The 21,913-nt window shown below is 34.9% G+C and overlaps 1 protein-coding gene across 2 annotated transcripts in view; it reads left to right on the top strand.

The window, feature by feature from the left end:
- Positions 1–21,913, top strand: part of ATAD2B (ATPase family AAA domain containing 2B) — a 140,218-nt gene that overhangs the window by 102,390 nt on the left and 15,915 nt on the right. The window contains exons 20-23 of one of the 2 annotated variants that reach the window (XM_045549127.1): positions 7,496–7,631; positions 9,307–9,488; positions 13,278–13,437; positions 21,507–21,629. In XM_045549127.1, coding sequence (XP_045405083.1) covers positions 7,496–7,631; positions 9,307–9,488; positions 13,278–13,437; positions 21,507–21,629 — 601 coding nt within the window. Of the gene's footprint in view, positions 1–7,495; positions 7,632–9,306; positions 9,504–13,277; positions 13,438–21,506; positions 21,630–21,913 lie in introns of both variants that reach the window. The other variant, XM_045549126.1, reaches the window with a different exon arrangement.

The raw sequence follows: 21,913 nt of genomic DNA, 5'->3' as shown, positions 1-21,913 counted from the left end.
TGGTTTGTTTGTTTTGGTTTTGAGAAACTCTCACTCCGTCACCCTGGGTAGAGTACAGTGGCGTCGTCATAGCTCACTGCAACCTCCAACTTCTGGGCTCAAGCGATCCTCTTGCCTCAACCTCCCAAGTAGCTGGGACTACAGGTGCACACCACAACACTAAGCTAATTTTTTCTGTTTTTTTGGTAGTGACAGGGTCTTGCTCTTGCTCAGGCTGGTCTTGAACTCCTGACCTCAAGCCGTCCTGCTGCCTCCCAGAGTGCTAGGATTACATGAGCCACTGCGCCCAGTCAATACTACTGTTGTAACTGGAAAATAAACCCATTATTCTGAGATGAAAGGAAAAGATTCTCTATTTTTAAAAATTGAAGAAAACCTAAAAAGAATTAGTCCCTATGGGGCTAGTGTTTTATTAGTGGGACAAAATGACAATCTCATCTTTTTAGAGCCCGTTTGACATTAGCTTGTGTTTCTTTATATAGATCTCGTAGTCCAGCAGTCTCCAACATAAGTTTATACTCCGTGTATTGGGATACTGAGAGGAACATTAGAACTTGTAGTTATTTTTCATATTCTTAAATATCTTCTATATATGTTTTATAATAGAAATAATATGTTAGCAGAATAGTACATTTAAATAAATATGCATATGCTGGTGGGCATATTTTCAGATTTTTTAACTGATGAAGTGTTTGATAAAAAACATTTGGAAATCATTGCTTCAACCAGCTGTTATCAAAGTGTGGTTGAAGGACCCGTAGGGAGTCCCCAAGACTTTTTCAGGGAATTGTCAGGTTCCACCCTTTTCTAATTATATATCTGCTTGAATCTGGGTTTTTTTTTTTTTCACATACATCAGTCAAAACAACATATTGTGACAGATTGAATGCTGAAGCAGAAATAAGATTCCAGTTGTCTTCCATTAAGCCAGATATTAAAAATATTTGACAAAAATTTAAACAGTGCTACTTTTCTCACTAAATTTTATTTTATATTTAATGTATTCTCTATATTTTATATTTTCAAAAAATATATTTTTCAAAAGAATATACTTTTTAATGTTAATATGTGTTGGGCTTATTTAAAAAATGTTCTCAGTTTTAATTTTAAAATGCACAAGTATTGACAGATACAACCCACATAAACAAAAGCTCTTTTGGGGTCTTCAGTAATTTTTAAGAGTTTAAACAGGTCCTGAGTCCAAAACAGTTGTGAACCTGTGGCCTAGACCACAAGCTCTTTCAGGGGAGGGGACTCTGTTACTGGCTGTCATGTCTCCGGTTCTTAAAACAGTGCTGGCACATGGGAATGACTCAATAAAAGTCTACTGTGTCAAAAAAGAAGTAACAGTTGAATCATCACATAGGCTTTAAGTAATCCCTGTCTAGCCTCATTCCCTTTCTGCAGAATTCTAGTGTAAGTAAATTTATTTCTGTAGACCCTTTCTGAGGATAGTTGGAGAATTTTAGTTGAGATATATGGGAATTGCAAGTTACTCCTGTTGAGGAGAATTAGAAAAAAGAGTTAATTGCGGGTTGAGCCAGCAAAAAGACTTTTAAGGGAAGAAGCAGATAGGAGTAGAGGTATTTGCAGGAAGGAAAGCAGGCTTCGGCCAGAATTTCACTTCTGTTTCTGAAGATATTCACGTTATCTACTTTGTTGTTAAATCACTGTTGGCAGACTCAAGATGATATAATTCAGTATATTGGAGATAAATTTTAAAGAAATACTTTCTGAGCTATGCTGATGAAAGTAAGATTATATAGCATTTTGTCATCTCAAGTGTTTCATGTCATTCTGTGTCCTTGGGTTTATGGTACAACATGGGAGGTAAGACTCAGTAACTTCAAGTAGAAAAATCAGGTAAGGGCATTAAAAACTCAGATGAATGATCATATATACAAAGGAACTTTTTTTTATATTAATTTTTTGGTAGTAAAACAATGCCGTGATTCTTCTTAAAATTGTAGAGGAAGGAGAGATCCTCACAAGCTTTTTTCCCCTTTTAAACCAAAAAAGAGTAGTAAGTGAACATTAATTGTTACTATTTTAAGGTATATAAAATATTAATTTGTATTTTATAGATTATTTACCTATTTTGTTTTGAGGAAAGCAGATTTTATTTATGAAAGCTTAGGTTTATTTCTGACATTGTTTTCCACAACTTTTTTTTTTGGAGACTTTAGGTTCTTAAACCATTACTTTTCCCTATACAAAGTTGCAGGAACCCTACTTTCAAAATTAAGGGCTAGTAATTATATTTAGCATGTTGATAAATGAGATAAAACAAAAAGATTTTACTAATGAAAGAATTGCTGCCATTTATGCAAATGTAACTGTGTGCCAGGCATTATATTAAGCCAGTTATATACAATATCTAAGTGAAGTTTTTTTTTTTTTTTTGAGACAGAGTCTCACTCTGTTGCCTGGGCTAGAGTTCTGTGACGTCAGCCTAGCTCACAGCAACCTCAAACTCCTGGGCTCAAGCAAGCCTCCCGAGTAGCTGGGACTACAGGCATGTGCCATCATGCCTGGCTAATTTTTTCTATGTATTTTTAGTTGTCCAGCTAATTTCTTTCTATTTTTAGTAGAGATGGGGTCTCACTTTTGCTCAGGCTGGTCTCGAATTCCTGAGCTCAACCAATCCTCCCACCTCGGCCTCCCAGAGTGCTAGGATTACAGGCATGAGCCACTGTGCCCGGCCCTAAGTGAAGTTTTTTAACTGTCCAGTTAGAAAGGTATTGTTTTCCTGTTTGACAGATGGAGAAACTGAGGCTAGCAGGAGTAAAGTAACTTGCCTAGGGTCTCACAGCTAGTATGGCAAAGCAAGGATTTGAACCCAGGTTTGTCTGATTCCAAAGGTCATATATTAACAATGTTCTTTTTTTTCTACAACTTCAGAGAAACCATTTCTGGATAGCTCAATGTTAGGCTTAAGGAATGGTCAGGGAAAAGGAGAGTTTTATATTCACCAAGTTAAGGCCACTGCTCATTCAGCAAAAATTTATTAAGTGCCTATACTATACAATGCAATGTACTAGTAAGTTTGTATTTGTTTAAGGTAGGTCAGTGTCTGTTTTCTTTACTCTTCTACCTATAATGCTTAACTACCTAACAGTTTCTGGACACACACATACATGCAGAGATACATATATAAAAACATGTTTCTAGAACAGTAAATCTTTGTTGAATTATTGAATAAATAAAATAGGTGAAAAACATGAATAACAAAAAGGCAGTCATTGATCTCCATGGATTTAAAGTTTAGAGAGAAGAGAGACATGGAAAATATTATAGTATGAGAAATGGTATAATAATATAATAGATAAAAGCATGATCCATAAAAGAAAAACATTGATAAAGTGAACTTTATCAACATTAAAAAGTTTTACTCTTCAAAAGATACCATTAAGAGAATGAAAAAGCATGCCACAGACTGGGAGAAAATATTTCAAAGATATCAAATCACTTATCTGATAAATGACTATATCAGTGTATAAAGAAATCTTGCAACTTAATGATAAGACTCCATCAAATGATCTTTGACAAGGGTTCCAAGACCACTCATGGGGAAAGGACAGTCTTTTTCAAGAAATGGTGCTGGGAAAACTGGATAACCACATGCAAAAGAAATGAAGTTGGATCCTTACCTTACACCATAATTAAAAATTAACTCAAAATGGATTAAAGACCTAAAAAAAACTATATAAAATATATGAAGCATATAAAAAGAGACCTATAAAACATAGGGGAAAAGCTTCATGATATTGAATTTGGTAGTGATTTCTAGGATATGACACCAAAAGTACAGGAAACAAAAGAAAAAATAGATAAGTTGGACCTCATAAAAATTAAAACTTTTGTATATCAGAGGGCACTATCAGCAGAGTGAAAGGCAACCCACAGAATTAGAGAAAATATTTGCAAATCATATATCTGATAAGGGATTGATATTGGAACTCTTACAACTCAACAGTGAAACAAACCTAATTCAAAAATGGAAAAAGGATTTGAATAGACTTTTCTCTAAAGAAGATATACAAATGGACAATAAAAGATGCCCAGCATCACTAATCATTAGGGAAATGTAAATTAAAACCACAATGAGATAATCATTTCATACCCATTAGGATAGCTGTTATTAAAAAAACAGAAAATAATAAGTGTTGGTGAAGATGTGGAGAAATTGGAGCCTTTATGCATTGCCAGTGGGCATGTAAAATTGTGTAGTGGCTGTGGAAAACAGTGTGGCATTTCCTTAAAAGGTAAACATACAATTGCCATATGATCTAGCAATTCGACTTCTGGGTATGTATCCAGCATACCCAAAAGAATTGAAAGCAGGGACTTGAACAGGTATTTGTACACCTCTGTTCATAGCAGCATCGTTCACAATAGCCAAAAGGTAGGAACAGCCCCAGTGTTGTTCATTCATTGACAGATGAATGGGTAAACAAAATATGGCATATACATACAATGGAACATTATTCAGCCTTAAAAAGAAAGGAAATGTTAATGCATGTGGCAGCATGGATGAACCTTAAAGACATAATACTAAGTGAAATAAGCCAGTCACAAAAGGACAATATTGTATTATTCCTTTTACATGAGGTTCCTAATAGTATATATAAATGGCCAATAAGCACATGAAAAGATGCCCAATATCATTAGTCATTCAAGAATGAGATACCACTGCAACCCTCTAGAATAACTATAATCAAAAAGACAGACAATACCAAGTGTTAGCAAGGATGTAGAGAAACTGGAGTCCTTATATATTGCTGATGGGACTGTAAAATGTCCAAAGTTAAACATAAATGTGTGGTATGACTCAGCAGTTTCCTCCTAGCTATATACAAAAGAGAAATGAAAACATATGTTCATACAAAGACTTTTGTATGGGAATGATTCTAGTAGTATTGCTCATAATAATCAAAAAGTAGAAACAACCCAAATGTTCATTACTTGGTGAATGGCTAAACAAAATGTGGTATAAACATACAGGGAAATACTGTTCAGCAGTAAATGGAATGAAATACTAATATATAGTACAACATGGGTGAACCTGAAGATATGCTAAGAGAGGACAAACACCGAAGACTGCCAGTTGTATGATATGAAATTTCTAAAAGAGGCAAATCTCTAGAAACAGCAAATCAGTTGTTGTTGGGTTGGGACTTGTGAGTGGGAGTGGGGATTGACTGTAAATAGGCATAAGGGAACCTTTTAGGGTAATGGAAAAGTTCTAAAACTGGCTTGTGTTGGGTGCACAACTGTAAAAATTTACTACAAATTATTGAACTGTTTTAAAAATGCTAAATGAGAAGTATTGGAAGCTGTGTCCAAGTGTATATGAGATATTCAGGGAAAGCATCAGCTTGAGTGGCATGTTACAGAAGGGTTCAAGAAAGAGAGAGTCGCATGTAAGTTGACCAGTGTGAACCAATGGGAGAGTGTGATTTGTTCAGGGAATCATAAAAGCCTTGCCTTTGGTGCAGCATGAAGTTTGAGGCTGGGACTGTCCAAAGAAAGGGTTAGGAGTGAATTTAAAGTAACATAATTTAGCCTACTTATTTTATACTTCTAAGTATATGGATTCTAAGCTATTGATAATAACCTGGCAGGAATATTAGTGGATTATTGTAAGCTCACTCTTGGTATGCTTTTGTGTTCACAAAGTTTAACACAATGTTGAAAATTATCAGAAGGAAGAATATTTAAAACTGAAACTAAATGTTTTACCGTTCTTGAACAAAATCATGGTACTTTAGAGTATTAAGTTCTATGTATTTTTCAAGACCCTGTTGCTGTAGGCTATTTCTGCTATATCTTATCTAATGCCTCTTCACCCCTACCCCTTGCAGGGTTTCTCCTCTGTGTCTTGCTACCTCTGTTACAGCACTTTTTGTAAGATCTTTATGTAAGAACATATTTTCTTCAATTTTATAACTGTAGTGTCTAGCATGATGTTTGGCACACAATGCATTGTTCACTAGTAAATTTGCTTCCAGAACTTTCAAAGAAGGACCAGCAAAGCATAGATTAAAGGGTTGGAGGGAACTGTGCAAGAGGGTAGTCTACAAAAAACACTGGAAGGACACAAGGTGAAAGTTACAAGCTCTTAAACCAATTTGACTTTGGATTTAGATAAATAATTCCCCATCTAATTTTTGAATTCTTATGTCTACCTCACATTGTTTCTTTTCTGTCTTAGAATTTCAGAGATGGAAAAGGCCTTTAGAGTTTATATAATCTAGTTTTTATTTATTTATTTTGTGATTTTAAGCCAATTACTTAAACCTTTCTAAGCCTAAATTTCCGTATCTGTAAAATGAGGGAATAATACGTACTTCATTGTTATAAAGATTAAATAACATAATATTTATGGAATCCTCAAGTGTTCAATTCATAAAATTAATCCAGTAAGTGGCTAGAAATGACAAATTGAATGGATTATCCAAAGTTTACCACAAATGTATAGCTAAATTTGGGCTAGAATTGATGTCCTCAGTCCTAATCCAGTATTTCCACACTGGCATGGTTGGTACTTCTTTCCATCCTAGTGATCGTATCCCATTTTTAGTTGCGTTTCCAATTTGATGTGGGCTAGGTAACAAAATTTACAAGCTTTACTCATTCAGTACATGCTTATTAAGCATTGCTCATTGCTATGTATCATGCAGTGTGGTAATTGTACGAAAACGTATGAATAAAAATGATCTGTGTTCTGAGGGAGTTTGGTGTCTAGAAGGTAGAAGGTAAGACCTTCTAGAAAGACATATAAATTAAATGAAGTGTTAAGTGCCATGGTAGACAAATTGGTATGACGTAAAGAGGATTTGAACAGCATATTATTGGGGGGGGGACATCTGGGTGAGTAGGTGAACAGAGAAGAAGTAGGTAATCACCAGGTGGAAGGAGCAGAGGGATATGGGTGATTGGCTTATTTTTGCCTTGGAGTTTGTTGTGGAAGGTGATGTCATGGAGCATTCTGTGAAGAGACTGAAGGTATAGTTTATTTGCAGGGGAGCCAGGATTCCAGAGATTACAGTGAAATAGACTTGGTAGGGAATGAGCACAGGAAGGGAAGTGTCAGTGGATAAGAAGTATAAGAGAAGGCAGTGTTAATGTCTTTCCAGCTCCTTATTGTAGATTCTAGGTAATTGCATTTTAGCTCTTATGTAAAAGCCCTTTGAGATTGTTGCCATTTGACCATTATTACAATCAACTATCCATTTTGCTATAATCTGATGACTATCCTAGATATAGTATCATTTATTAATGATTTGGGCAATTGGATATTCTCCCATTCTTGTTTAGTTCATGAGATCAAGCCGAGTCAACAGCATATCCTAGAACTAGGTTAACACTAACCCTATGTGAATGTTGTATGAATATTGAAAGTGATACTGGATGATGAAGGAATTGTAATTTGGTATAATATGTATGCTTTTAATTTTCCGTATATTTAATCTCTTTGTGTGTATATGTGTAGGTTAAATGTATCTTTAGAATACAGTATGAAGAGGTCTTGTATATTCAAAGGCCTATTGAAGAAGACAGAAGAAAATTTTTCCAAGAATTGATTCTCAATCAGGCATCAATGGCTCCACCACGAAGGAAACACACTGGTAAAGTTCCTAAAGCCTTTAGGAAAATGGGGAGGGAGGTGGAGTTAAGAAATGCCCTTTCTTGGAGTCATTTTTTTTAACCCTTTCTTCGTGGAAGTGAAGACAGTTTATCAGCTTATCTTTAGATGGACACGTGGACATGGCCATTGTGTTCACCTAACTGGAGGAGATTGGGAAGTACAGCCTTGTTAAAGCTTTACTAAACAGGACTTTTCCTTATTGCTACAGTCCAGATCATCTGGTAGCTTTCACTTTCCATGGCTAAAAAAGTCAAAGAAAAAAGTCTTCCATTATGCTCTGTTTTAGCTACTTTAAGTACCCAGGACTTGAACTGGCAGGTTGTAAACACCAGGTATTGTGCTGATTACTTTGTGGACCAGGGTAGAGTTGATGAGCTAAGAGCTGGTTAGAACATTTGCCATTTCTAGTTTATTTATTGATTAATTTTTCTAATATTTAGGATCCATTATGTTTGATGTTTTAGGTGAGGTATTTGAAAACTTATCCTGGCTTTGTTTTAGGGTTAGGTTTTCCTGTTTCTACTCATAGTTTTAAGAGGGGCCTCAAGAATTTGTTAGATTTCAGTTCCCTGATATAAGTAAGGGCTGCATTCTAAATTATTCAAAAGAGAGTTTCTTTTCCTAATCTTAAAGATGTACAAAGGATAAGATCTGCTTGCTTAATCTTTCAACCTCTTGTAGGAAGTAGCTGTCCTGTTTGGTAAAAATGTTTAAGTCTCTTTACTCTTGTTCCATCTTTTATTTTTCTCATAGCTGTTCTTGTAGGATATTAAATACATTCTCTATCCCTACCAAGTCCTTACTTTTCCATATTATTTGTCCTTTTCTTTGTTTTTCATTGGTTATATTATACAACATTTTACTAATTTTGTTCTTTAGTGGCTCCTTTCCAAATTTTCTTGGTGATTTAAAAATGAACACCTATCAAATTGCTATAGTTATGGGGTTTTTCCTCCAAAAACTTTGGGAAATCCAATATGTAAGTTATACCTGCTGATTATTTTGTTGCTTTCTGTCAATCTAAGTAAGTATTTCAAATATTTTATTATGAAAATGATTCATGTATAAATAATATTTCAAGATCAAATTACTTAAAATCATATCATTTGTTTTTTAAAGGGGTCCTTTTGTGAGTTATTTTATAAAGTGAAGCTATTCTCAAACTTTTGGTTTCCATGCAAATTTTTACTTGTTGAATTTGCATGGTTCACGTATATAGTCATGCACTGCATACTGACATTTCTCAGTCAACGGCAGACCTTATATATGAAAGTGGTCCTTTAGGATATAATACTGTAATTTTACTGTACCTTTTCTATGTTTAAATATGTTCAAATATACAATTACTTATCATTGTGTTACAGTTGCCTACAGTATTCAGTACAGTAATCTGCTGTCCAGGCTTATAGCCTAGGAGCAATAGGCCATGCCATATAGCCTAGGTGTCTAGTAGGCTATACCTGGTAGGTTTGTGTTTATACAGTTATGAAATTGCCTAATGATACATTTCTCAGAATACATCCCTGTCATTAAGCAACACATGAATGTATTTATAATTCTTTTCTTTAAAGAACATTTTGAGAGAATGCCAGAAAAGTCACTGAGGTCCTGGCCAACCACGTTGGAATCTTAACATTTTCTTATATTTTCTTTAGCTCTTTGTGCTATGGAAGTGCTTCCTCTTGCACTACCTTCTCCACCTCGTCAGTTATCAGAATCAGAAAAAAATCGGATGGAGGACCAGGAGGAAAATACTTTAAGAGAGTTGCGGTTGTTTCTCAGGGATGTAACCAAGAGGCTGGCCACAGATAAACGCTTTAACATCTTCAGCAAACCGGTGGATATTGAAGAGGTCTTGTTTCAGTAGTGTGCAAACAGTGAAGTTGAACTGGCTAAAAGAAAAAAATATTGACATCTTTTTTTGGAAGGAAAAAAAGCAAAGGCATGGATGAATATTACCCCTAGCCTGTAAAATTTTAATCCACGTGATAACTACCAGTGTCACCAGCAAACATCTGGTGACTTTTGGATGAAATTAGTTACCAATTTGTATATGTCCTGATCTTTGTGATCTCTTACTCTTCAATTTAAGAAGAGAATTAAAAGTTACTTTAGTAAAATGCCCATACTAGACTATTTTTATCCCAGGATAAATCCTACTCTTAATAAGTATATTGGTATTAACTAAGCAATAGCAATTAGTAGTGGCATTTCCCAAATTTTGTATACCTTATCAAAAGAGGTGGCTAAGAAACCTGAAATTTCTTTGTCTTTTATATTTTGGAAATGCCTGTGGTTAGGATGCTGTTTGAAGTTAAGCACATCCTATGCAGCTAAAATTATTTTTCTCTAAAGATTTTCTCTGCTCCCGGTGGAAAATTTCTCACTTTCTATGTGTATTGTTTTGTGTACTTGTGGGAGCATGGTTTGTGATCATGAAAAAAGAAATTTTCCATTTGGAATCTACTATAATACTGTCAATTACAGTTTTTGTTTTTTATCCTGGGGTAATATAGTGTGTGGATGAGCACAATGTTATCTTTTCTGGCCTTCTTATAGTTCAGACTCCATGTTTGAACAGCTTTGGTTGTTTTTAGCTTTGATTTTTTTTTTCATTTCTTTAAAAAAAATTTGAATTATGAAATGATTCAAAGTTTCATGTTGTGTCCTAATTGTGAAATCTGTGCTTTTGGGCCTGAGCAGATTCCTTTGGACCCATTACCTCATCTGTGACTGAGAAGAATGAGCTAGCATTATATCCTCCCCCCCCCCCACGCAAGTCTGAAAATATCTATTCCTCCCCCACCTTTTTTTGTTGTTTGTTTGTTTGGGGGGTTTTTTTGTTTCTTTTTTATTCTTTTTATTTATTTTTTTTTGTTTTCTCTTTTTTCTTTTCCCCCTTTTTTGGAATAAAGGGACTATCTATAATTTTATTTGTGTATCTGTCCACAATATATAGTTTTTTCCATTTGATCCTCTAAGCAACTTTGCAAGGATCATTATTTTTCTTATTTTGCAGCTGAGGAAACTGAGGCTTACTGGAAAGTGACAGAGCCAAGACTTGAAAGTTTTTTTAAATTCAAAGCCCACATTCTTTACATCATAACTACCTCATATCTTTTCTTACTGGGATAACAGAACATGTCTAATTTGCTTTTCTAATTAATAAATATCACTTTTTATTTGTGGAGCATTTTCCCCCTTCATAGTCCTTTTAGATAATTTTAAAACTATCAGCCAGTTTAAAAAATAGTTTTAAATATATATATGTATGTGTGTGTGTATGTATGTATGTATGTATGTGTGTCTCCATGTCCCATTTGATGTATTTGGATTATGACACTTCTTAAAGGATAAGGACTTGCCCCCAACTCAGCTTCTCATGCTGGAAGTAAACCAATTTTGCTTTTGCTCAGGAATAACTCTTTTTCTTTCTAACCAGAAAAGATTGTCAGATTTCAGATGCCATTTGTAATACAATATAAGTTTTATAAATGATGGTAAGGCAGTGCAAGGGATAGAGAATGTTGGTCACATAAAAATTTTGGGCTGGGCACAGTGACTCATGCCTGTAATCCCATCACTTCGGGAAGCAGGAGGATCACTTGAGGCCCAGAGTTTGAGACCAGCCTGAGCAACTTAGTGAGACCCTATCTATACAAAAAATAGAAAAATTGGCTGGGCATGGTGGCACGTGCCTACAGTTCCAGATACTCAGGAGGCTGAGACAGGAGGATTGCTTGACCTCAGGAGTTTGAGGTTACAGTGAGCTATAAACACACCACTGCTCTCCAGCCTGGGCGTCAGAACAAGATCCCATCTCAATATAAAAAAAAATTTTTTTTTTTTTAATTTAAGGCTTATGTTTCTCTTGTTTTCTCCTTTGTCCATTCTTCTCAGGCTAATTCTGCTACTGGTTTTGTCTGCTCTTAACGCTGAAAACATGGGAGTCTCTGGGAAGGATAGAGGAGGGAAAACAAGATGAATTTGGATAACATAAAGCATAGAAGTTTTTATTCAGATAATGAATTTAAAGTATCTAAAAACTTTATCAAATTCCAAAGCATACTGCAGAGAAAACAAAATTTCAGAAAACTGACTGGGTCCCAGTGGTGGTTCATGCCTATAACCAGCCTGAGCAAGAGCTAGACCCCATCTCTACCAAAAATAGACAAGGTTAGCCAGGCATGGTGGTGTGTGCTTATAGTCCCAGCTACTTTGGAGGCTGAGGCAGGAGGATCACTTGAGTCCACAAGTTTGAGGTTGTGGTAAGCTATGATGATGCCACTGCACTCTATCTGAGGCAACAGAGTAAGACTTTTGTCTCTAAAAAAAAAAAAAAGAAATTCAGAAAAATAAACATTGAATTTAAAATTAAGTATAGGTGCTAAAATTGTAGTCTTTAGTAATATAAATTTTTATAGTGCTTTTCAGTTTATAAAACCATTTCCACTTGTACATAGGGCATGCCAAATGCCAGAACCAATAATCCAGCCAGTATCTTCTGAACTATGGCTTGCTCCCATGAAGCTCCATTACCTCCCCTATATGGAGATAAACTGGCTTTTGAGCTCTTAGAGGCTGAAAAACAGATTAAAACACACATATACCCCTACCTAATATTCTTATAAGTAATATTAAACTTTTAAAAACATATATATATATATATATATATATATAAAAATTAGTTCCATGTGTGTGTGTATGTATAAATTTTGAAATCATGGCATTGATGTCATCTGCAACTACAGGATAACTAACCCTACTTTTACAGAGCAGAAATTACCCTACCCCCAGAAATCATTCCTGGACTAATTTTAGACATTACTGCTAAAACTGCTTTTATATCAAACCTGATTACTTGATTTGAGATTTGCATTAGGGAAGGCAATAGATAAACAGGTTGTTAGCACTTTCTTATTGGTCAGTGATATACAATTTATTGGTCAAATCATGACTTAATACCTCCTCTTTTGAATTATTGCCCAGAAAAATCAGCACATAGAGCAGTATGTTTTTTGTTTGTTTGTATGTATATTTGTTTATATTTAGTGACAATCCAGCAAAATTTTTATTAGTTATAAAGCAATACTTAGTTTCATTATATAATTGATTCAAAATGTTTGTAATGACTCCAAAGGAGTGGAAAATACTTTCCATGAAACAACTCACCCTAGAAAACTGAGAAAGAAAGAAATTTTTTGTTGACAATTTTAGAGATTACCAGAAGTTCTCTAATAATATGAAAAGCCTATGCTTTTTATTTTTCTTTTTTTCTCTTTCTTTTTCTTTTCTTGAGGTAACATTTATTGATGCTTATTGGGTGCTTTTGCCTATACATCCTTTTCTCAGGTATGCCCGAAGGATTTTTCAAAAAAAAGCAGATGTGGTTTCAAATTTCAAGAATAGATTTAGATACAATTTGGAAACTGAAACTTTTCATGGAAAGTATAATAGTAACTTTAGTAGCATAAATAGCACTGTAATTTTATCCTTATCTATAATTATTTCTTAAATATCTAGATTTAGTTTTTTAAAGAACTGTTTTTATTTTGTGTTTTTATGAACTGAGTAGATCATATAAAAATGAGAAGTAATTTTCATTAAAATATTCTGTTTGTTTTAGGTTTCAGATTATCTTGAAGTTATCAAGGAACCAATGGATTTATCAACAGTAATAACTAAAATTGATAAACATAATTACCTGACTGCTAAGGATTTCCTGAAAGATATTGACCTCATCTGTAGCAATGCATTAGAGTACAATCCAGATAAGGACCCAGGAGGTAAGGATGCACAGGGCAAGGTTCACTTTGATAATCAAAGAGAAAATAGTTTACAGTTTAAATGCTAGATCTTGCTTGTGTTTTAGATAAATTAATTTTCATGACCTATTATTATTTTTAGAAACTTCTTGATGAGGAACTATCAGTCTACTTAAAAATAATGTGCTTAAATTAGAGGATTCTATAGTGGTTGGCATTATGTTCAGAGTTTAGTTTCTTCATTTACCTTCTAGTTTTTATACTTAGATTATGATTTTGTTCAGATTGATAGAAAACCGAGTAATTGAGAATTTAACTTAAAATTTATTTAGTCAACAATATTCTGATAAACATGGGGAGTTTTGAATTTGTGGGAATCCATGATAGGATACTCTTACATATCAAAAGACCCCTTTATGTAGAATGTGATCTCTTCTGTTGATTGTGGGTATTTTTATGTATTTTGTTTTACTGCTAATCTGCCCTGTACTTAAGTGTGTATTTTCATCTCTTGTCATCATCCTCCAGGGAAGACCACCAGGAATATAATCTGTAGTAAAACAAGATGAGTTTATTGATTTATTATACTGAGGGAAGAATGTTCATCATAGGGAACTATATATGATTTGGGCTTATGTTAAGTGATTTTGGGTAGAGTGTAAGGAAGTAGGGCTTTGAGTGGATTGGATGCTGTTTAGAAAGTGGTACTAATTTTGAAATTAGGCATTTTAAGAACCTAGAGGCAAGAAGAATGGAGCAAAGCTTAAAGCTGTGATTGGTAAAGAAACAGTAATTATTAATATTAGCCAGGATAGGATTATATTTGGTTATTTTTGTTGTTAGGATAATGTTCATGTTTTTGTCTGTGTTTAGACATGATTACGGAGTGGTCTTGTTTTTATCTTGACTCATCATGGACACAGAGTAACCTTGGCTGATGTTGGTTTTCTGTGAAATTGTTTTATGTTTAACGCAGCATACCGGAGCCTAGGTGATAGTGCTGGGCCAGCTCCCAGCTGTCAGGAGCCATTTTTCTCTTTCTCACTCTATTGAGAATTCTGTTTCTTCAGTAGATACTACTCAAAAGAAAAATGTTTCTTGTTTTTAAAACACTTGTTCAAATTTCTGTTACCTAAAGATATTTAGAGTACAGTTTGTGCTTTGTATCTATATTTTTTGGACATTGGCTCTCAACCCAGACTGCATTGTAAAATGGCATGGATTTATTTCTCCATTCCACATGAAATTAGGTATTTCTTGCCTGAATTTAGACTGTAGTAAATCACACAGAATAAAATTTTTGCACAGCTGTACTTGGTAGCTAACAGTTCTTCAGCTTTGTATTAGGATATTTGCCTTTTGTAGTTTTTGTTGTTTGCTTCTTTTTAAGTTTTTATTATGTATGTTTTATAGAAAAATCTATGAAAATAGAACAAAGAATATTAAAACAATCTGTAATCCCATTATTGTTATCTCTCTCCCCAATACAGTTGTCTTATATATAGAATATATGCATGCATCTTATTTTTACTAAATTAAATACGACTTTTGTAAATTTTGCCATTCCTGTAGTATTTTTTGCAAAGCTTATTAGTTAGTGAATATATTTCTCCCATTTATTTCAATCATATATAGAAATAATAGCTGGTATCTTATCGTTGGACATATTCTATTTTTTAGTTTTTTCCTCTGTTATAAACATTGATAAATATAATGCAAATTTTATGTAGATCTTTAATTATTTCCTTAGAATAAATTCCTTAAAGTGAAATTTCTCGATCAAAGAATATGTATTTTTTAAGGCTTTTAATCTGTATTATTAAAATTTTGTCGTAAATCCATCAGCAGCATCAGGGCCACTGTTAAGTCAGTATAGCAATTTTGTGTGAGTGAGAGAATCTCCTTCTTTAATTGGGTGTTACCCTGCAACAGGATGAGTAGTGAAGTATGAGCTGGATATCAGCTTCATTTCACTCCCTTTCCTTTCCTACACCCTCAGCCTATTTTTCAAGACACAGAGACCGATGATATTGTATAGTATGTAATGAGAACATGGGCTTGGCTTTTAGACCTAGGCTTCAGTCCCAGTTCTGCCATTTCCTAGTTCTTTCATTTTGATCAAGTTAAGCCCTCTAAATTTTAGTTTCCTCATCTGTAAGACGTGGATAATAATAGTATTCTTTAATTGGGGTGGTTGTAAGGATTAAATGAGAAAATATATTAAGTTGAACCTTATAAAATTGCCGTTTTCATATTGTTCAGCGTAAATATGTTAAGCGCTAGGACATGATCAGTGTTTCATAAAGGTTAGCTGTTGATATTTTTATTCTTGTTATCATTATTTAAATGCTTTAATTCTTCATAAATTGGTTCCTTAGTGGGTTCCTGTCACTTTACTCTTTGTGCTTATTACATTCCCTGGACCACACTTTAAATTTAATCCTATTTTGAAACAAATATAGGGACTTGTAGTGAAAATGAATTTAAGGGCTACGAGAAAGCCATTTGACAAGATCAATTCATGTTTTTTCTGCATTAAGTAATTAATTATAAGCACATTGATATCAATATCACTTTTAAGGAGCAGTGGTTTCTGGTGTATAATAACCATTTATTACAAAATGCAATTGAATAATCAAAGAATATGGCTCTGTCTCATAGCTGAAGTTAACATGGTAAACTTAAAACTTTCCTCTCTCTCTTTTTTTTTTTTTTTTTTGAGACAAAGTCTTACTCTGCTAGGCTCGAGATCCTCCTCCCTCTACCTCCTGAGTAGCTGGGACTACAGGCGTGTACCACTACACCTGGCTAATTTTTGTATTTTTTGTAGAGACAGGTTCTTAGTCAGGCTGGTCTGGAACTCCTGGCCTCAAGGGATTCTCCTACTTCAGCCTCTCTAAGTGCTAGTTAGAGGTCTGAGCCACTGTGCCTGGCCCACTCTTTTAGATATACAAAAAGTGATATAATTCAAAGGCATTATTTTAGTTGTGTTTAGATTTTTTTTCTTTCATCAAGCAGCCTCTCTGTTTTCTTAGCAACAGAACCACTTGTTATAATATGTTCCAGAAAAACAACCTGAGGGTATATTGTATAGCAAGTGGAAATTACATGAATGTTGCATTACTTTTACAAGCTCCCATGATTATTTGAAAGCTTACAGTGTTATGTTTTTCAAAGCACTTGGCTATTTGGAATAAAAACTAACATATACATAAGGAGACGAAAGCCAACATTTTGAAAGCTATACATGTTGCCTAAGTGTTTATCTAGATTCTCTTTTTAAAAGATGATATGGACACAAATAAAATATGGAATAAGAACAAATTTAACTCCTAGGTTCTAAATGTGACCAGTATCAGATATTTGGCCATAATTATTTTATAGATATATGTTATATTTGACGGTCCCTCATTTTTGGTCTTGCCATGTATCCCTCCCATATCGCTCAGGCCTATTTATATACATACCATCATTTGACTAATTTTGCTGAAATTTCAGTCCAAATCTTCTAGTCTTCTTAAAATCTTCTACTTTGTACCAGTTGTATAGGAATAAAGCTCCCAGATTTATCCTCCTAGCTTTTGGAGCCCTCTGTGTTTTGGTCTTAATACACTTCTAACTTTATTTGCATGGTTGTATTTCAAAAGTTCTGTGCTTAAAGCAAACTCATTCATATTTCTATTAGTGTGTATTAGTACCATGTTCTAATTACTGAGCTGGGCACCTAGACTACAAAAATAATTATGATAGTCCTTGAATCTTAAGACAGAGATATATGTCAGTATTATGATAGATCAGTAATGTATACTGGATAACTACTATGTCACAGGCATTATTCTGTATGTAATTGTATTAGATTACTAGGGCTACTATAACAAAATATGACAGACTGGGTGGCTAAAACAACAGAAATTTATTCTGGAGGCTATCAGTTCAAGGTGAAGGTGTCATCAGGTTTGGTTCTCCTGAAACCCTTTTTCTTGGTTTGTAGATGGCACTTTCTCCCTATGTCCTTACATGGCCTTTTCTCTATGCTTGTATGCCCCTAGTTTCTCTTTTTTTTTTTTTGAGACAGAGTCTCGCTTTGTTGCCCGGGCTACAGTGAGTGCCATGGCATCCGCCTAGCTCACAGCAACCTCACATTCCTGGGCTTAAGCAATCCTACTGCCTCAGCCTCCCAGGTAGCTGGGACTACAGGCATGAGCCACCATGCCCGGCTAATTTTTTCTATATATATTTTAGTTGGCCAGATAATTTCTTTCTATTTTTAGTAGAGACGGGGTCTCGCTCTTGCTCAGGCTGGTCTCGAACTCCTGAGCTCAAACGATCCACCCGCCTCGGCCTCCCAGAGTGCTAGGATTACAGGCGTGAGCCACCGCGTCCGGCCCCCTAGTTTCTCTTGATGTGTCCAAATTTTCTCTTCTTATAAGGACATCAGTCAGATTGGATTAGAGCCCACCCATATCACCCCATTTTATCTTAATTATCTTTTTAAGGGCCCCATCTCCAAATATAGTCACATTCTGAGGTACTGGGGCTTAGGGCTTTGACATGTGAATTTTGAGGGGACACAATTGAGCCCATAACAGTTACATATAAAACACAATCCCTACTATCTAGAAATTCATTGATTTTTTTTAAAGATGACAAGTATACCTATCTAATTATTGGTGATTATAACAAAAAGATTATTACGATAAAAGGATATAGAGGTGGCAATAATGAATAATGTCTTGATGTGGCAGCAGATAATTATAATGCAGTATCTTAAGATCTGTATTAGAAGTATGTACAGGGTCAGTGGAGCACAGAGGAGAAGACACTATCTGGAGATGAGCAAGATTGGGAAGGGCATTCATTTCAGACTGAAGGAAGTAGTAGGGTACACAGGTATGAAAAAAGCATGTCTGAAGAATGGAGTGTCTCTGTTGAGGGGTGGGGAGACAGTAATTTGCTTCTGTACTCACTGACTCACTATTTATTAAGCATCCATTTATTAAATATTCTCTGTGTATAAATCATCCTGTTCAAGGCTAGAGAATACAGATGATTAAGATACAGCCCTGACCTTTTAGTATGAATTTTTAGGTAGCAGTCAAGGCAGTGGTGGGATGGAGGTCGGGAGACCAGTTAAGATTTAGTTGCAATGTGGTTGTTGGGCGCAGTGGCTCACGCCTGTAATCCCAGCACTCTGGGAGGCTGAGGCGGGAGGATTGCTTGAGGTCAAGAGTTGGAGACCAGCCTGAGAAAGAGTGAGACCCCATCTCTACTAAAAATAGAAAAAAAACAGCTGGGTAACTAAAAATAGAAAAAAAAAAGTTAGCTGGGCATGGTGGCAAGTGCCTGTAGTCCCAGCTACTCAGGAGGCTGAGGCAAGAGGATCGCTTGAGCCCAGGAATTTGAGGTTGCTGTGAGCTAGGCTGATGCCATGGCACTCTAGCCCGGGCAACAGAGTAAGACTTTGTCTCACAAAAAAAAAAAAGATGCAGTGGCTGCAGAGATTGAATATAGAGATGTTAGTGACATCATGTTGTCTACATAGAAATCCTGTGGAATCTACAACGATGCTATTAGAACATATAAGTGATTTAGCATGGTTGCAGAAGACAATATTAACACACAAAACTCAATTGTATTTCTGTATACTAGCAACAAACAGGAAATTGAAATAAAAATACTATTTACAATAGCATCAAAAACCATAAAATATAGATAAATTTGACAAAAGATATGTATAGAAAAATTAGCCAGGCATGGTAGCTCGTGCCTGCAGTCCTAGCTACCTGGGAGACTGAGGCAGAAGAATCACTTGAGCCCAGCAGTTTGAGGTTGTAGCAAGCTATGATGAGACCACTGCACTCCAACCTAGATGACAGAGTGAGACCCTGTCTCAAAAAAAAAAAAAAAAAAAGAATAGAGTCCTGAAGTGGATGCACACATAGAGGGTCAAGTGCTATTTGATGAAGGTATAAAGTCAGTTCACTGGAGAAAGCATAGTCTTCAACGGTGCTTGAACAATTGGATATCGGTATACAAAAAAAAAAAAAAAATCCCAATTTAAAAGATGAGTATAAGAATTGAAGATACTTCACCAAAGATGATATATGGAAGGCAAATAAACACAAGAGAAGATACTCAGCCTCATTAATCTTTAGTGAAATGCAAATTAAAACTGCAATGAGATACCACTAAACACCTATAAGAATTGTCTAAAATTAAAAAGACTGACCATATCAAATGTTTGCAAAGTTGGGAGGAACTGAAACTATGATGCACTGCTGGTAGGAATATAAAATGGTACAACATACTTTGGAAAACAGTCTGGCAGTTTCTTAGAATATTAAACATATGTATCCATGGATGTGAACCCATGGATACAGAGAGAGGGCCAATTGTATGACTTCTTGGGGACATGGGCATCCAGGGATTTGGTATCAAAGGGGGAATGGGGTCTGTAGTCCCAGCTATGCAGGAGGATTGCTCGAGCTTAGGAGTTTGAGTTGCAGTGAGCTGTGATCATGCTACTGTACTCCAACCTGGACAACAGGGTGAAACCCTATCTCAAAAATAAATAAATAAATAAATAGCTTGTGATTATGTGAAGATGTAAATTTGAATCATGTTGCTTCCCTGCTCATATCTTTTCAACGACTTTCATTGCTCGTAGGATAAAATCTAAAATCCTGAGATCTGGTTCCTGTTTGCCTCTGGCTTGTTAGGTTCTGACCACACAGTCTACATTTCAGTTTCTTGAAATCACCAAGCTCTTTTTACTCCAGGATATTCTCACATGATATTTTCTGGACCTGCCCTGGTTTTTCCCTTATTCTTTCAGTGGCTTCTTACTCCAATGCATGCTTCAATTGTCAGCTTAAATGTCTCTTCAGAGAGGCTTTTCCTGACTTGCCCAATCTAAATTGGCACCCACATCAATACCCGGTAGGTTTTCTATATAGCTGTTGTTCAGGGTTTTTTATTTTGTTCTGTTTTATTGTTGTTTTTTAAATATGTATGTATGAGAGATTATTTGTTTAACAGCACTTTCCTACAGTAGCCTGAAAAGCTCCTTGAAAGTTGGGACTATGCCTATTTTGTTTACTGCTACATAGCCACCATCTGGCTTTTCCTGGTATAGTTGACAGTCAATATTTGTTGAATGAATTTTTAGAGAAAATATATTAGAAGCAAATATATCAGTGGTTGCCTTTGAATGGTACGTTTGGTTTTGTAAGATTTCCACAAAGTTATAAATAAAAGGCTTCTGTATCTTTGTCTATACTTTGGGCCTTTACTAGAGAGGAAAAAGCAGATGTTATTTTGTGACTTTGGATTCTTGTTCTTTATATTGTACAAAACCAGGTACCTTGATATACTAATATTTACTTGCCTTGTAATATCTCTGAGCTGCACAGCTCTAGGGGGCACTTTTACATTATGTTACATTATGAATGGGGACTTCTGGATTAGTGCGAAGCAGAGGCTTTTCTTTTAGTACCATTTTTAGGTATAGTTTACCTACAACTGTGTTTGTACTTCTCTTCTGATCTACCTACAATTTATATGCCATCTTGTGCTCTTTATCTTAGAAAGTCTTTCTGTATTTCTCTGTTTTTGCCACATTTTTAAATAGGTTACCCTTACTTAGGATATATCTTTTTTTTATGTGTGTGTGTTCTTTAGCATAGTTTTGACCAGTATTAACTTATGGAGAAATTTAAGATTTTCTGAATTCTCAATATTCATCTCTGACAACTCTGGGGCTGGGCATATGGTGAATCCTTTCTAGTTTTTTATTGAAAATGACGTTTCTGTTTTAAAAATTTAAAATAAAACCGTATATCTTTGAGGTAATGATTTAATAGGCTTATTACTTTGAGGTTCTTAAAGTACAATTTTCAAAGAAATACTCACTTGAGTTGTTTATTATATTTATATTTTACTCATCCTTTATGTGAACATTTTCTCACCTAGAAATGCTTTTTACAATTTTATTTAAATGTTTCTATTCCTTTACTTCTCTTTTTAAGGTGTCCTTTGTTAATGTTATTTCTTTTGTATCTATAATAAATTTATACCAACTTTTTTAACAGATAAAATCATTAGGCACAGGGCTTGTACCCTAAAGGACACTGCGCATGCTATTATTGCAGCTGAGTTGGATCCGGAATTTAATAAACTCTGTGAAGAAATTAAGGAAGCAAGAATAAAAAGAGGTAACTTGTAGCAATGAACTTGCTACTGAAGCCTAGTGTGCTCTCTTCAGAGTCCTTAAATGATGTTTCTTTAGGGTTGCTGGTATTATGAAAATAATATATTTTGAGGTACAACCTTTAGTTCATTTCTAATACTAATATGTGTCATGTAAATTCTCAAAGATATTTTAAAACTTTACCTTCTGTGAAAGTTTTAGTGTGGTAGCATATATTACAGAAATAAAGTATTTCTTAGTGAAATTTCTTTTGTAGGAGTATATCTTTTTTAATCGCAGATTTTACAT

This window comes from Lemur catta, chromosome 4, assembly GCF_020740605.2.
Source record: "Lemur catta isolate mLemCat1 chromosome 4, mLemCat1.pri, whole genome shotgun sequence".
Lineage (NCBI taxonomy): Eukaryota > Metazoa > Chordata > Mammalia > Primates > Lemuridae > Lemur > Lemur catta.
The sequence above is the reverse complement of the archived record's forward strand: the minus strand, read 5'-3'. Positions and strand labels throughout refer to the sequence as shown.